Consider the following 14568-nt stretch of genomic DNA (forward strand, 5'->3'; position numbering starts at 1 on the left):
GCTCCTGTCTCCCTGCTGTTTGCTGCCTGGAGGAGCTGGGACAGGCCAGATCGTGCTGTTCACCCCCCAGTGACATGCACCAAGCATGGCACAAACCTGGCCAGGTTCCTCCCGCTGCGGGATGTGCGTTAGACCCTGTATGTACCAGGTTGTGCTCCTGCCCATACAACATGGGACCTTGCGGGATGCTGTGCACCATTCAAGCACTTGGAGTGAGAACGAGTGGCTGCTGGCAGTGTGCAGGATCGGGCCCTTCCAGGTGCAAAGGCAGCTCTGTCGTGACACCCCAGCGTGGCCCTGTCTGGGCTGGGCACTCGCACCCTCCTGAAAACGATGCTCCAGCCTCGCTGCTTCCTTGGAGGGTAGATGCACCCAATCTGCTGGAGAAACCTCTTCCTCGCCCCCATCAGCTGGTGGGTAATTTATGGCTCGTGGCACTGAAGTGTCTAGCCTTTATTTTTTTTATATCCTATCTAATGTAACAGGATGTTCTCATTATCCGTATGAATGTTTAATCTACTTTTGGATCCTGCTAAGCTCCTGGCTACAGCAGTATCTAATGGGAGTGAATTCCTCAAGTGATGCTAATAGATTGCAGGGACCTGACTTTCCCTCTGTCCCGACTCAGTCGTGTTCATCTTCAGCTTCATAGCGGTTTTTTAATTACTTTTTAACTAATTGGGCTGATAGCAGACTAGGCTGCTAACTAACCCACTGGTTACCTGCAGCATCACCAGGGGACTAGCTGGTGAGTTGATGGGCACGTGTCTTTCCGGAGCGGTGCTGGCTGGTGCGACTACAGCAGAGAAATCACTGCTCCCGAGCAGCCCTTCTGCCTGCCTCGCTGAGGGGCTCTGAAACCCCCAGGAGTTATTTTTAGGATGCTGGTTAATGGTCCTCTGTATTCCCTCTTCCCAACAGGCGCCTGTGGGAAAACAGCATTCGGGATGGGATGCTTCTCCCAGCCGCGTCCATGTTTTCTCCTTGTAGCTGAGCTGTGGTTCGGCTATAGCTGCCTAAAGAAGTGCCGCGCTGGAGCGAAATGCTGCTCTTTCTTGCCTTCTGCTGCTCTTCTTTCTGCTCTCCCCATCTCTTGGCGTTAATGTTTCCTTCGGCCCCTTCTACGAGGCAGCCAGGAGGGACCGTGTGCTGGGGGGGCTGTTAAGGAGCCGTTATTCGGTTACTCCTGCAGCCAGCGTCTGCGGCAGTGGAGCTGCTCGAGCCTCCCATGCCAAGGTAGTGTCCCGTCTGGTTTGGGCCAGGTGATGTTGGTCTGGTTTGGTGTTTGGCTGGGGCGGTGGTGCCTGTCCTGGTGTGCTGGAACCCTCGTGAACTGGCAGGATCGGGGTTCGGTGCCTGCGTGGCCTGGCCTCCCCCCAGCCCCAGGACACCTTCCCCCTTGGGCCCCGGCCACGCAGTGTCACAGGGGAGATGGAGAAGGACAAAGCCCTCCGGATGCTGAAGAGAAGCTGCCCGCTGTCTGGCCACCAGCGGTTTGTCCCAGTCTCCTGGCCGGCTCTCCTGGTGTCCATCCCCTTCCCACGCATACCTTCACGCTCCCATCCTGGCCTCGCCTTCCCGGCGAGCTGGTCTTCTCCTCTCTCAACCTCAGCCAAAAGCCTTCTTGAAAGGAGAAGCATAAAGCAAGCGGTCTAGATTTACTGTTGCCCCTCTCGCTCGGCGGGCTCAGCGTGGGAGCGCCGGTCCTTTCTGCCTTTACTGCGCTCTCGGGCTTGTGTGCATCAGACATTTCTCAGGACAGAGACTGTCTACTGCTGGTGTTGTGCAGCCTGTAGCACAATGGGGCCCAGTCCTTCCTTCCAAGGCGCTTCCAGAAGGAGCAGGCTCCATGTGCATTTTGTTTGGATTCAATACATTTGTTTTACAGCAGCGCCTGCAGGCAGCCCACCAAGACTGGGGCCACATTGTACTAGACACTGTCCAAGCGCGGGTAGTCCCTGCCAGAAGAAATGACAGGGCGACACAGAGGGGACAGACCCAGGGTGCGGGGGGAGGACGTTGAACATGCCGCCGACATCACGTATGCTGGAGCGAGAGCTGGGGTCTGCGCCCTGGGAGCTGGTGGGCAGCAGCGAGCAGAGGGCTTCCACCCCATCCTCATCCTCCCTTGGAGGAAGGACGCGTTCGACTCCAAGGTGGCGTTTTGATAGTTAAACGAAAATGTTATTTCGTGATAATTCTAACGTTTTTGAGCAGTGATACGGTATCAAAAGCCTGCTGCGGTGGGCTGGGGTCTGCAGGAGCAGGGCTGGGTGGCTGCAGGCAGGCGGCTGGACCACGGCGGTCAGCCCTGTCCGGGTCCCGACGGTCGTGGGGCCACCGTGGCAGACCTGCACTGGGCAAAGTGGGAGTCCTGGTGGGAGGGAAGGGGCGCCAGGCAGCGCTGGGCAGGGAGCGGGCAGCGCTGCCGGCCCCGTGCCTGGGATCCTGCAGCTCTGCCCCTGCATCCCGCATCGCCATGGCTGCGGCACCGGCTCCTGCGCTGGCTGCTGTGGGCCTGCGCCGCAGTGAGAAGCTGTACAGGGTGCTTTCCTGGAGGGTGCAAGGGGATAGAGGCGACCTGCGACGGGCAGGCACACGGGTACCGGCTGTGGAAAGCGAGGGGGCTTGACAGTGGTCACCGCCTTTTCCGTTCATCCAGCTGTGATGTTAATTAGCGTGATTATTTTTTTTTTTTCTTGCTTGGTGTGTAACAGGTAGACGTAGCCACACAGCCACACTGGGATGCCAAGTGCTGTGTCTCCTAAGCTCAGTCCCAGCCGCAGCGCCGCGGGTTGTCCGGTGTGCGAAGCGACGCTGTGAGCACCGCTATTCCAGGGGATGCTCCCCATTTCGGTAGAAACCGCAGCGACGGGCTCTTCCTCCTGGGTTTGTTCCAAGGCGCGAGTCGCATCTGCTGGGATGCAAAAGACCGAGCTTTTTCCCTGGCCTCTGCCCCAGCGGGGACACGTGGCAGCCCTTCAGCCGCAATGAGCGGATTAGCAAAGAAACGAGCCTCGAAATGTGGTATCCGTCCCCGGGCTGGGAGCTGGCACTGGTAACCAGTGCCCAGGGCTGCCCTTGGCCCAGCGCTCCCAGGGGTGTTGAAGGTGCGTGTGTTTCTGCCCAGGCAGCTTGAGACGCTTGTTCTCCTCTCCTTTCCCAGTTCCTGCTGTTCCCAAGGCACACATCGAGCTTCCCGATGTAGTGAACTTTAGTGGGCTAGGATTGTTGCCTGGGCTTTGGGTGTATAAAGTGCATTGAGGTGGTGCTTTAAAGCTGTGTCCTCTTAGTGTTGAACGATGAGCTCTTAGGAAGTCACGTGTGTCTCAGACTTGTTTTGAGTAGCTTGGAGGGGGGGTTATTTTGGGGGGCTTTTTTTCCCCCCCCCTTGTAAAAGAAGGGGCATTCAGGTAGTTTTTAGCATTTAAGTTTTAATTCCCAGTTCTTGGATTAAAGAAACCATGAGCTTCTTCACGAAGTCACTAAGGTGTTCTGAGTGCATAGCTCTGACTTATGTTGCTTTGGGGTAATTTGGGAGTGACTTCAGCGATGACGTCAAGGGACGTGCGTGGGGAGGACGGGGGGGGTTCCCCTGCCCAGGACCCTCCCTGAGGATGAACCTGGTCAGTGCCGGACCTGGCGCAGCCTCCCCTACACCAGTTGTGTCCCGGCTCGCCGCGCGGTCGCAGCGCTAAGGTGATGAGCCGGGATGCAAACTGGTGTCGTGCACGGGATGGCTGGTGGAAAATTCCTGGGAAAACAAGCCCTGGAGAGGAGTGGGCTGCAGGGCAGCCATCCCTGGTGGGCAGCGGGTGGGATGCTGGTCCAACCGCACAGTGTTTCCAACGATGTTTGAGGAACACCGTCTCCGGCGAGCAGCCGGGGTTTGTAGCAGTGCCATTCCCAGAGCATGGCAGCCTGTGTGCGGCCATGCCCATTCCCGCCGAGCGCCTGTCCCCGTCCCACACCGTTCCTGCTGGCAGCCTCCATCGCGGTGGCCGGAGCTGCAGACGCTGACTCCCCTCCATGCCCTACGGTGCCGGGGTACAATGGGCAGTGTCGCCCCGGCCCTCGCCCCCCCCCCGGTTGTGAAACGGAGGATCCGTGGCTCCAGCGCTGTCATCGCCAGGCCCAAGTCAACATTATATTAAAAAAAAAAAAAAAAGAAACAAACTAAAAACAATACAAAAAAACCATAATCGCACACAGTTGTTGGGATTTGGGGTTGGGTAGTTGGTTGTTTGGTTTTTTTTTTTGGTTTTTTTTTTGGTTTGGGTTTTGTTTTTTTTTCTTACCCCCTAAACCAGAGCATGTGAATGTTGCAAGGTGGAGATAACGCAGCTCCAGAACTATCAAAGAACTCAGCAAAAAACCAGCTGTTACAGATATGATGTTAGAACAGCCTATAGCAAGGCTAATTTAAAAAAAAAAAAAAAAAAAGCTGTTTAAAAAGCTCAACATTGTTAATGTCAGAATTGCAGGCGGCAGTAATTGAATACAATGGTAATTGGACATTGCAGCTTGTGTTTGTGACTCCTCCTGGCCGGCCGTGGATGTTAGCATTCCCTTAATCCTCTGCCATCCAAGGGGGCTCTTCTCTCCCCCCTTGTGCGTCCTGCTTCCCGCGCTGCATCCTGATGTGCCAGAGCTTGGAGAGATGCCCGAGCGGCTCATTAGCAGTACTCATTTCCCTGCGTCCAAGATTAATGAGGCGCAGCCACTCCAGATGCTCCTCTCAGGCCACGATGGAAATGTGAGTCCCAGGAACTGCTCTGGGAGGGGAGGGGGCAGCTCTCGGCCTGAATGGGGGGTCTGGAAGGGATTTCTCCTCTCGGCCCACCTGGAAGATGGGTGTCCTGATGAGCAAGATGCGAGTGAGCTCCCTGCGGGTGGGGGTGAACGGGGTGCTTTGGGGAGGAGGGTTTGGGGCAGGTTCCCTGGCACTGATGGGGTCTGGTCCGAGGGAGCAGCAAGACTTGCGGGATGCTCACGTGCCCCCCCAGCCCTGCGCCATGGCAGACGGGTCATGAAATCATAGAATGTGTTGGGTTGAAGGGACCTTTAAAGGCCATCTAGGCCAACCCCCCCGCAGGGAGCAGGGACATCTTCAACTAGAGCAGGTTGCTCAGAGCCTCATCCAGCCTGGCCTTGAATGTCTCCAGGGATGGGGCCTCCACCCCCTCTCTGGGCAACCTGGGCCAGTGTCTCACCACCCTCAGTGTAAAGAACTTCTTCCTCATGTCTGATCTAAACCTGCCCTGCTCTAGTTTAAGGCCATTGCCCCTCGTCCTGTTGCTACATGCCCTTGCAAACAGCCCCTCCCCAGCTTTCTTGTAGCCCCTTTAGGGACTGGAAGGGGCTCTAAGGTCTCCCTGGAGCCTTCTCTTCTCCAGGCTGAACCCCCCCAACTCTCTCAGCCTGTCCTCACAGCAGAGGGGCTCCAGCCCTCCGAGCATCCTCATGAGGTCGAGCGCTCATGGCCTTAGAGGTGGAGGAGGAGAGTCGTGAGGGCAGATTCCAGCGTGAACCCCCAGCCTGAGCACGCTCCTGGGTCTCCTTCCAGCGCTGACCCCAGCGCTTCCTCGGATTATTCAGCAGAGCCCAATATTATTGCAATTAAATACAGCCCTGGGCAGCTTTGCCAAGCCATAAACTCGCGCTCGGTTTCTCAAAGCATCCAATTTGCTTGCACCTGGTGTAACCGCTTATTACTGCTGGTCGGCAGCTCCGCTCTCCTTGGGCGTCCCCTCGCTGGGAGCGGCGTGGATGGGGGGATCGACCGGTAGCACCCTGCTGGGGTGGTGCCGAGTGCTCGTGGGGCTGGGGGTCCCCCAGGCTTTCTGCTCAGACCCCCCCCCAAGTCATTTATGTGGGGGCAAATCCCCGCCTTGCTCAGGCGTGAGGTTAGCAGAGGGTGAGCACCAAGTCTTGCCTCTTCTGTGCAGAATGAGGTTATTTTGTAAGGGAAGGTTTCCCATTTCCCTCTCTGCCCTCGTTATCCTTCTCTGCCTCTGGTTTGCAAATTCTCCTTCCAGAGAAGCAGCTGCTGCCCCAGCCCCTGCCTCGAATTAAGGAGAAGGGTTTGTTGCAGCTGGACCAAGCCCCCTACATCATTAGCGGGGTTTTCCCCTGGGAAAAATTCCCAAGCATTGATTCTACCAGCAGCTCGTTGGGTTAATTACAGGTGGTGGTCCCGGTGGGCATCCAGACTATCCCAAGCACTGCATCCTCTGCAAAGACGTTGCATCCCAAGGATGGTGTTCCATCCCGAGGATGGTGCTCCATCCCCGTCCCTTCGTTCTCCTGAAGTTTAGCTGGGGTGGTTCAACAGGCAGTGCCGGTTTTTTTACAAAATACCGGAATCAACTCGATCGGCATTGGAAATGGCCAAATTACTTTAGAAAACGAGTATGTTATTTTGTGTAGAAGTACTAAGAACACAGAAAGACTCTGGGAAAGCCTTCAGATGGGGGATGCACTACTGGGGCTGACAGGAGGCAGCGGGAACTCAATTTGGCACAGAAGTGCCTGCGAAAAGGCCGTCCCTCTGACTGCTGCTTTCAGATGTCGGTGGAAGTGTGAGCAGACAGGTAGCTTAATTAGGTAGCTATTGGAAATCCAGTTCAATTCCTTTCTTTTCAATGTCTTTTACGATGGGATCTTTCGGCGCACCCGTAAGATTCACATGCAGATAGATAGATAGATAGCCTGTCCTCCTCCTCGCCTGTAAATTGGGTGTCTGAAGTTGGCCCCTTTCCTAGGCAGCAAAACTCTTTGTGCTTTCTTGGAGTCGTCTAGCCAGTACTCTGAGCTAAAAATGCAGGAAGAGGGCACCGAAACAGAGCTTTTTTTGGAGTTCAGGTCACTTATATTTACTTGGCCAGGCTGGAGATCCGCCAAAAATACAAACAGAATGGAAGAAATGCTGATTGCAACCAAACTCACTTCCTGAAGAAACCGTAAAGGGCAAGGATGGAAAATGGTGAGCTTTCCCCATTGATTTAAGCAGAGAATAAATTTCTTCCTGTCCTAAATTGTCACACGTCCTTTATAATGGCAAGAGAATGCAGGTTGTGTGGTGTAAGCTCTGAGATATCGAAAGCTGTTGGAAAACCGAAGCCGTGAGGCTGCTGCTTGAGCATCCCAGGGAGTTTGGTCCTCGCCTGTAACACTGGTCTGTGCAGACGCATGATGGGAGGACACTGGTGTCTCCTGGAGATCTGCCTGCAGAGATCAGCCTGATCCTGGTGGAGTGGGGCACCAGCGGGTCTTCATTGTCTTTATTTTTGAGCAGACTTCGGGAGGTTCCGTCGTGCACAGCCATGGGAATGGCTGCTGCAACACCCGGAGGACCCGCAGCCTGGCAAGGTGAGGGCTGGCTGGGACCGGGGCAGCCGCACAGCTCCGACGCTTCCCTCTGGGCAGGTGGGTGCCCTGGTGGGGGAAAGGGAAAAGGGAAGGCACCCCAGAAATCCTGGTGACTGGTTGCAGTTTCTGGGTGACAGCACCTCCTCTGTCCTCTCTGGTGGCTGAGGTATCACAGAATGGTTCGGGTTGGAAGGCACCTTAAAGATCACCCAGTGCCACCCCCTGCCCTGGGCAGGGACACCTCCCACCGGCCCAGGTTGCTCCAAGCCCCGTCCAACCTGGCCTTGAACCCCTCCAGGGATGGGGCAGCCACAGCTTCTCTGGGCAACCTGGGCCAGGGGCTCACCACCCTCACAGCAAAGGATTTCTTCCTAATATCTCATCTAAATCTCCCCTCTTTCAGTTTGAAACCGTTACCCCTTGTCCTATCATTACACTCCCTGATCCAGAGTCCCTCCCCACCTTTCTTGTAGCCCCCTTTAGGTTCTGGCAGGGGCTCTAAGGTCTCCCCGGAGCCTTCTCTTCTCCAGGCTGAACCCCCCCACCTCTCTCAGCCTGTCCCCACAGCAGAGGGGCTCCAGCCCTCCCAGCATCTCCGGGGCCTCCTCTGGCCCTGTTCCAACACCTCCATGTCCTTCCTGTGCTGAGGGTCCCAGTGCTGGACACAGTACTCCAGGTGGGGTCTCACGAGAGCGGAGCAGAGGGGCAGAATCCCCTCCTTCACCCTGCTGGCCACGCTGCTTGTGATGCAGCCCAGGATACAGTTGGCTTTCTGGGCTGCGAGTACACGTTGCTGGGTCACGTTAAGCATCTCATCCACCAACACCCCCAAGCCCTTCTCCTCAGGGCTGCTTTCAATCCATTCTCAGCCCAGCCTGCATTTGTGCCTGGGATTGCCCCAACCCACATGCAGGACCTTGCTCTTGGCCTTGTTGAACTTCATGAAGTTCATACGGTCCCACCTCTCAAGCCTGTCCAGGTCTCTCTGGATGGCATCCCTTCCCTCTAGCGTGTCGACCATATCACCAATTCTTTCACTCAGTATTTTCATTAAATTCATGGGAGTGTCCTTGTCTGAAAACCCAACCCTCTGCTAAACTTCCCTGACAGGAGTCAACAGAAACATTTTAGGGGGAAAATGTGCAAATCCATGCAGAGTCTGCTTGGGCAAGCTGTGTTTCCGCAGGATGAGCCCGGGCTCCTTCCTACCAAGCTCTCGGGAGTCTCCTGTGTCGGCTGCCCCTTCTGCCTACAGGGCTGAACCGTGGGTTGCTGCAGCCCAAAGCCGGAGCTGGGACAGCACAGGTGACGGCCGCAGTCCCCTGCCAGGGCACCCGGTGTAGCATCCCTCCTCACCGGGCTGCACGTGTCCCCAGGTGGGAGCTGTGGAAGCGACTGGAGCTTGGGAAGCAGCGCGTGGGAGAGTTGGAGATGATTAAAGGTCTGGGAGGGAGACTCGCAGGAAATGTGAGAGAGTAAATCAGTCGAGCTCGCCTAAGTTATGACTAAATGGGGAGCGTGATACATCTGCAAATATTAGAAATGTGTAAACACAGAGGAGGGAGAGGGATGGTTTGTGGAATGATTGAAGGGAATGAACTTTTGGATGGAAAAATGTAGGTCAAGTATGAAGGAAAACTTGTAGGCAGCGAGATGAGTGCTTTCAGCGGTAAAACAACCTCCTTGGGAAACGCGAGAAAGTCCCATTGATGGAGATGTCTAACGCTAAGCCTGGAGGGCCTGGAGCACAGGCTGAGCGGGAGGGATGGGCTTGGTGTGCCCCATCTGGTCCTTCCACCTGCACCCTCGGGGCCGGGCACACCAGCGGTACCCGTCTGGGACCATGCAGGAGGTCCCCCGGGGCTGCCGGGTGGGAGGACGGGTGACCTTGTCCTTAGGGAGCAGTTGCGCTGCAGACATTGCTTGTGAAGGTCCACGTGCGGTGCTGCTGTGTCCCCTTGGGACCGCCGAGCAGTTGAGCTCCCAGGGAAGCGTGGAGTGGCAGCCTGGCATCGCTGCTCACCCCGGGGAGGGCAGCACCCACCGCTGGCCCTGGGCAGCGTGCTGGCTGTGGATCACCTTGCAGATTTGATCCCTTTCCCAATCATAGAACTGTTTAGGTTGGAAAAGACCTTTAAGAAGATCATGGAGTCCAACCATTAACCCAACACTGCCAAGTCCACCACTGAACCATGTCCCTCAGCACCACATCTACACATCCTTAGGTACATCTAGGGATGGGGGACTTCACCGCTTCCCCAGGCAGCCTGTTCCAATGCTTGACAACCCTTTTGGTGAAAAAATTTTTCCTAATATCTAATCTAAACCTCCCCTGATGCAACTTGAAGCTGTTTCCTCTTGTCCTATCGCCTGTTCCTGGGGAGAAGAGACCAACCCCCCCTCACCTTGCTGCAACCTCTTTTCAGGGAGTTGTGGAGAGCGATATTTTGTGGATGGACGCTGGGGTCTGCTGTTGCGTGCGCTGTCACTTCGCATTTGTGGCATTTACCCAGAGAAACTGTGGCTGCCCCATCCCTGGAGGGGTTCAAGGCCAGGTTGGACGGGGCTTGGAGCAACCTGGGCTGGTGGGAGGTGTCCCTGCCCAGGGCAGGGGGTGCCACTGGGTGGCCTTTAAGGTCCCTTCCAACCTGAACCATTCTGTGATTCTAATTTTTGTGCGCAAATGTGACACTGCGAGCTGTGTATAAACTGTGCGCTTCACCTACGGAATATTTATTGTTCGTTACCACGGAGCGCTGAAAAGCGCGTGCAAGAGAGAGGCTTAAGCGTCAGGACGCTGTGGGTGCTGTGTGACCGGCAGGCCTGTCGCGTAGAAGCAGCCCGAATGATGAATCGCAAAAAGCGAGTGGCGAGTTATCTTTTCCTGGTATGTATCTTAATTCTGGTTTAAAAATTGGCGGGCTGTTTGTGGTGCAGCTAATGCATCCGGTTTTTAATCCTGAAAGCTTTATGGCTGGGGGGAGAATTCAGCCCACCCAACTTCAGCCGTTTAAAATTCAGGCATTAATAACTCGAGCTGGCAGAAAATCCGCTACGGTCACCAGGGAAAGAGGGCAGCACCTCCAGCCCCCTCGCTGCTGGGTGCTCTGGTGCTTCAGGGGGATGTGTTGTCCTCGGGATGCTCTCTATTGCCTAGAAAAGCACCCCAAATAACTAACTCCGATAATTACTAATAATTAAAATTATAACTAATTGTTAGAAGGTTGAAATTAAGGAAATTCACCCCGCCTCAAATGCCTTAAATCTCCCAATAGACCTAAAAACTCTTCAGAAAACATGTTTTATAACGATTTCCTCGGTAGTGCTTGCTGGGGGCGGGTCTGTGTGCCTACCCGCTGCCTGCCTGGCCCGGTGGGATGCCCGTGTCCTCTAACGGGGAGAAGGGGATGGCATCGCCTTCGGCCCGGCGAACCGGAGCCCCTGCCTGCGGGATGCCCCTGCCCCGGCAGCTGCCTGCTCTCTGGGGGCTGCGTGTCTTGGTCACTGTCCTCGGTTTGTCCCTTCCAGAGGCGTCCCCGCGTTTTGGGCTGTCACATAGCGCGTCTTTGCAGGTGCAAGCTTTTCGAGGCAGGGACCTCTATGGTTTGCTCCAGATTACACGTGCATCTGTAGTTGCGCGTAAATAACAGCGTTGTGCCGAGTCCTCCGACCGAAGTAAGGATGTATCCCATCTGGCTCAGTCCTGGACAGTCAGTGGATGGTTTGAAGCCCCTTTTTATACCTTCTGGTTCTCTGACCCATCTATCATAAGGTGTCAGTGTCCACCGACGTGTCTAACCCTCCTTTATGTCCTGTTGATGTCCATTGGAGAGCAATGATAGATGCTTTCCCAAAGGAGAAAAGTCCGTGGCGCTTGTGAAGTGTCACGATCCCCGCCACCGAGGGGTCCTTCTGCATCCTCCTCACTGTCCCACCGTCCCCTTGCTCCCGACATGCACCCTGAGGGAGCGGAGGCCGGTGGGGAGGACACGTGTTGTGGCTGTGGCATCTCTGGAGCAGGGGCTGTGTTCGCCCTGCCCATCTCCCATCCTCCTCCTCGGCCCCGAGGGCATCATCTCGGGCAGATGCCGAACCAGACCTCGAAGCTCTCCCTCCCACTTGTGTCCTCACAGTCTGATTGCAGAGTCAGTCCCTTCTCTGGAGCTGTTCCACTTTGTCTAAATAATTAACATCCAATGGGCCAGGGAGAAAAAGCAGGACCGCAGCTGAATTTCCCACATCCCAGCTGAAAGCCTTGACCACAGGGCTATTGACTGCTCTGAAAGGCTTGCTCCATATATTCTGTCCTGGTCCTGATTAAACTTTTTTTTTTTTTTTTTTTTGTGATGAAAGTTTCACCAAAACGAACACGCTTCCATGAAAATTCTGGTTTTCATGATTTGGCATTTTCCAGGGAAAAAAAAAAAAAAAAAACAAAAAACAAAAACAAAACCAGCACAAAAACCCCAAAATAACTTGCCAAGAATTTCCCAACCAGCTTTAATCCTGAGACACTACCATGGTCCAAACAAACGGATGATAAGGATCTATGGAAAACATGGGGAAACAAAGAAGTGATGTTTTTAAAGCCTCCAGAAAATAAAAATGCAGCTGGAAGGAGGAGCACGGGGTTTTCTCCAAGCACGCCGAGGAGGGAAATTCAGTCCCTTTGAATCACGGGGAGTCCTTTCTAGTTGGTTTCAAAGGAAATTGGATGTGGTCATTAACATGACCTTAACTCTGTCACTAGATATATTCATAGATGAGCTGGAAGTGCCGCGGAGGGTGCTGCTCTTCCCAGCGGTGTCGTGGGTTTCTTGCAGCCTGAGGAATGACTGCTGCCCATGAGAAACAAGAGACCTCCCTCCCTTTTACAGCGAGCAAAGGCGAACAGTTTCCACCCGTGCCTGATGCTCGGGAGATAAAGGGGGATGTGCGAGATAATGGTCTTAACCGAAGCCATCTGGGCTCTGCCTGGCCAGCTGCGATGGGCACGGACGCACGGAAGGTGGAAGGGAAGAGCTGGATTTTGCTGAGGAAGGTGCATCTTTCAGCTGCAGATGAAAACCGCTTTCTTAGAATCATAGAATTGTTAGGGTTGGAAGGGACCTTAAAGATCATCCAGTTCCAACCCCCCTGCCCTGGGCAGGGACACCTCCCACTAGATCAGGTTGCCCAGAGCCCCGTCCAACCTGGCCTTGAACCCCTCCAGGGATGGGGCTTCCACCCCCTCTCTGGGCAACCTGTTCCAGTGTCTCACCACCCTCATGGTGAAGAACTTCTTCCTCACGTCCAGTCTGAACCAACCCATCTCTAGTTTTAATCCATTCCCTCTAGTCCTACCATTACCTGACATCCTAAAAAGTCCCTCCCCAGCTTTCTTGTAGCCCCCTTAAGATACCGGTAGGCCACTATAAGGTCTCCTCGGAGCCTTCTTTTCTCCAGACTGAACAATCCCAACTCTCTCAGTCTGTCCTCATAGGAGAGATTCTTTCCTCTGCTCGTGTGGCAGTGGACCCGAGGGAGGGGGACCGGGGACCAGGCAGGCTGGAGAGGCCAGGGGTTGTGGCACAGCCTGCCCGGTCCCCGTCACAGGTGAGCCCCCAGGGTTGGTTTTGCTCCTGGAAGGGTTGCCAAGCACAGCTCTAACCAGTGGAAATGTGACGGGAGCGCGCAGGGGCGTCTATACCACTGTTCAGTACGTTCCAGTGTCAAAATATACCTGTAAAATGAACGTGTTCCCCCGCTTTGAGCCAAAAGAAATGGCACAGGAAAAAGTGCCAGATTTCTATGAAATGGGAATCTTCCTCAGAACCAGGTGGATGTGTGGGGAAGGTGCAGAAGGTGTTATTTGGTGGCAGAGAGGGACAAGCCTGAGGCTGCAGAGGCCGCCCGTGCCACATCCCAGTGGTGCCCATCTGCTTCTGGCCGGCAGCTTTTCCAGCCTTTGGGAATTTCCAGTGAAGATCAGCCCACGGTCTGTTTTGCTGTCCCGTGTCAGGGCTGATGGGGACCAAAGTGCTTCAGAGGAGGAGTAAATCCCTACCCTGCTCTGGGGGGATGGTGGTGGCGGGGTGTCTCCAGGAGGAGGAAGATGCTCTGGGATAGGCGATAAGCGGTGCTCGAATTTTTCGCATGATGGCCCAAGCTCTCGGGCCACCGATCTTGGCAGAGTCACTGCAGTCTGTCGCAGCGCCTGTCTGCGGGGGACGTTAGTCCATGTGGTTAATTCATTTTATTTTGGGGGCGGATTTAGTTAGTTAGATGAGTTCCCCAGTCCCAACACTTTAGAGGTTTATTTTAATTGATCGGCGAGTTCAGTAAATGACCCCGATGTACTGACGCACATTTCTCACCTGAGCTAAGAGTTCTCCTTCCCCTTTCGCCCCCTGTCGCTGTGATGCATTGGCTACCCTGGCATTTGGGGAGGTGACGTGTCCCTCTCGGTGGCTTCCCCTAGGCTGTCTACAAGGCCTGGCTGTGCTCCGAGTATTTCAACGTGACCCAACAACAGTGCCGACACCGGATCCCATGCAAGCAATACTGCCTGGAGGTGCAGACCAGGTGCCCGTTTGTGTTACCGGACAATGACGAGCTGATCTATGGAGGTTTGCCTGGCTTCATCTGTACGGGTAAGGAGGTCCGGGCAGCGGGGACGGGCTCCTGCACACCCCGGAGGGGTATCGGGGGGGGATGGGGATGGCGGGGGTGGTGGTGCTGATGAGCCCCATCGCACTTTGCAAGCCACGCGCCAGATTTTGAAGGCTTTTTGGGGCAGAGGGGGAGGAGATACATCACGGAAAGACATGAAGGCACTGCCTGGCTGCCGAAACGTGGCCATGGGGGGGTGAGGTGTCAGTGGTTGATGGAGGCATGACAACAGCCCACACCTTAGAGCAGGAAATTAAAGCCCTACCTCTAATTGAAAGCTAAAGCAGGCATGTAAGGGGCTGAAGGTGATGGGATTAAAGCAGGGCCAGTACATTTAAGCGCTACAAGCCGCAGTTGGGGTGTCCTGAACATGTCCCAGGGCTGTGGTCTCTGCCTGCACGCTGGCCCGCGCAGGCTCGCAGCCCCACTGGGGGCCGGTCCCGGGGGGTCTCTGTGCGTCCCGGTTCTCCGTCTCTGCCCGTCCTGCAGCGCGTGGCTGGCAGGCACTGGGGCTCCGTCCCTCTGCAGCCCCATCCGCGATCTCCC

General features: G+C 55.2%; 1 protein-coding gene across 1 annotated transcript in view; it reads left to right on the forward strand.

The window, feature by feature from the left end:
• The window catches only part of NALF2 (NALCN channel auxiliary factor 2), a 34192-nt gene that overhangs the window by 11538 nt on the left and 8086 nt on the right, over nucleotides 1–14568 (forward strand). The window contains exon 2 of the mRNA XM_074601146.1: nucleotides 13832–14003. Coding sequence (XP_074457247.1) covers nucleotides 13832–14003 — 172 coding nt within the window. The remainder of the gene's footprint in view (nucleotides 1–13831; nucleotides 14004–14568) is intronic.

Source organism: Larus michahellis, chromosome 9 (assembly GCF_964199755.1).
Source record: "Larus michahellis chromosome 9, bLarMic1.1, whole genome shotgun sequence".
Lineage (NCBI taxonomy): Eukaryota > Metazoa > Chordata > Aves > Charadriiformes > Laridae > Larus > Larus michahellis.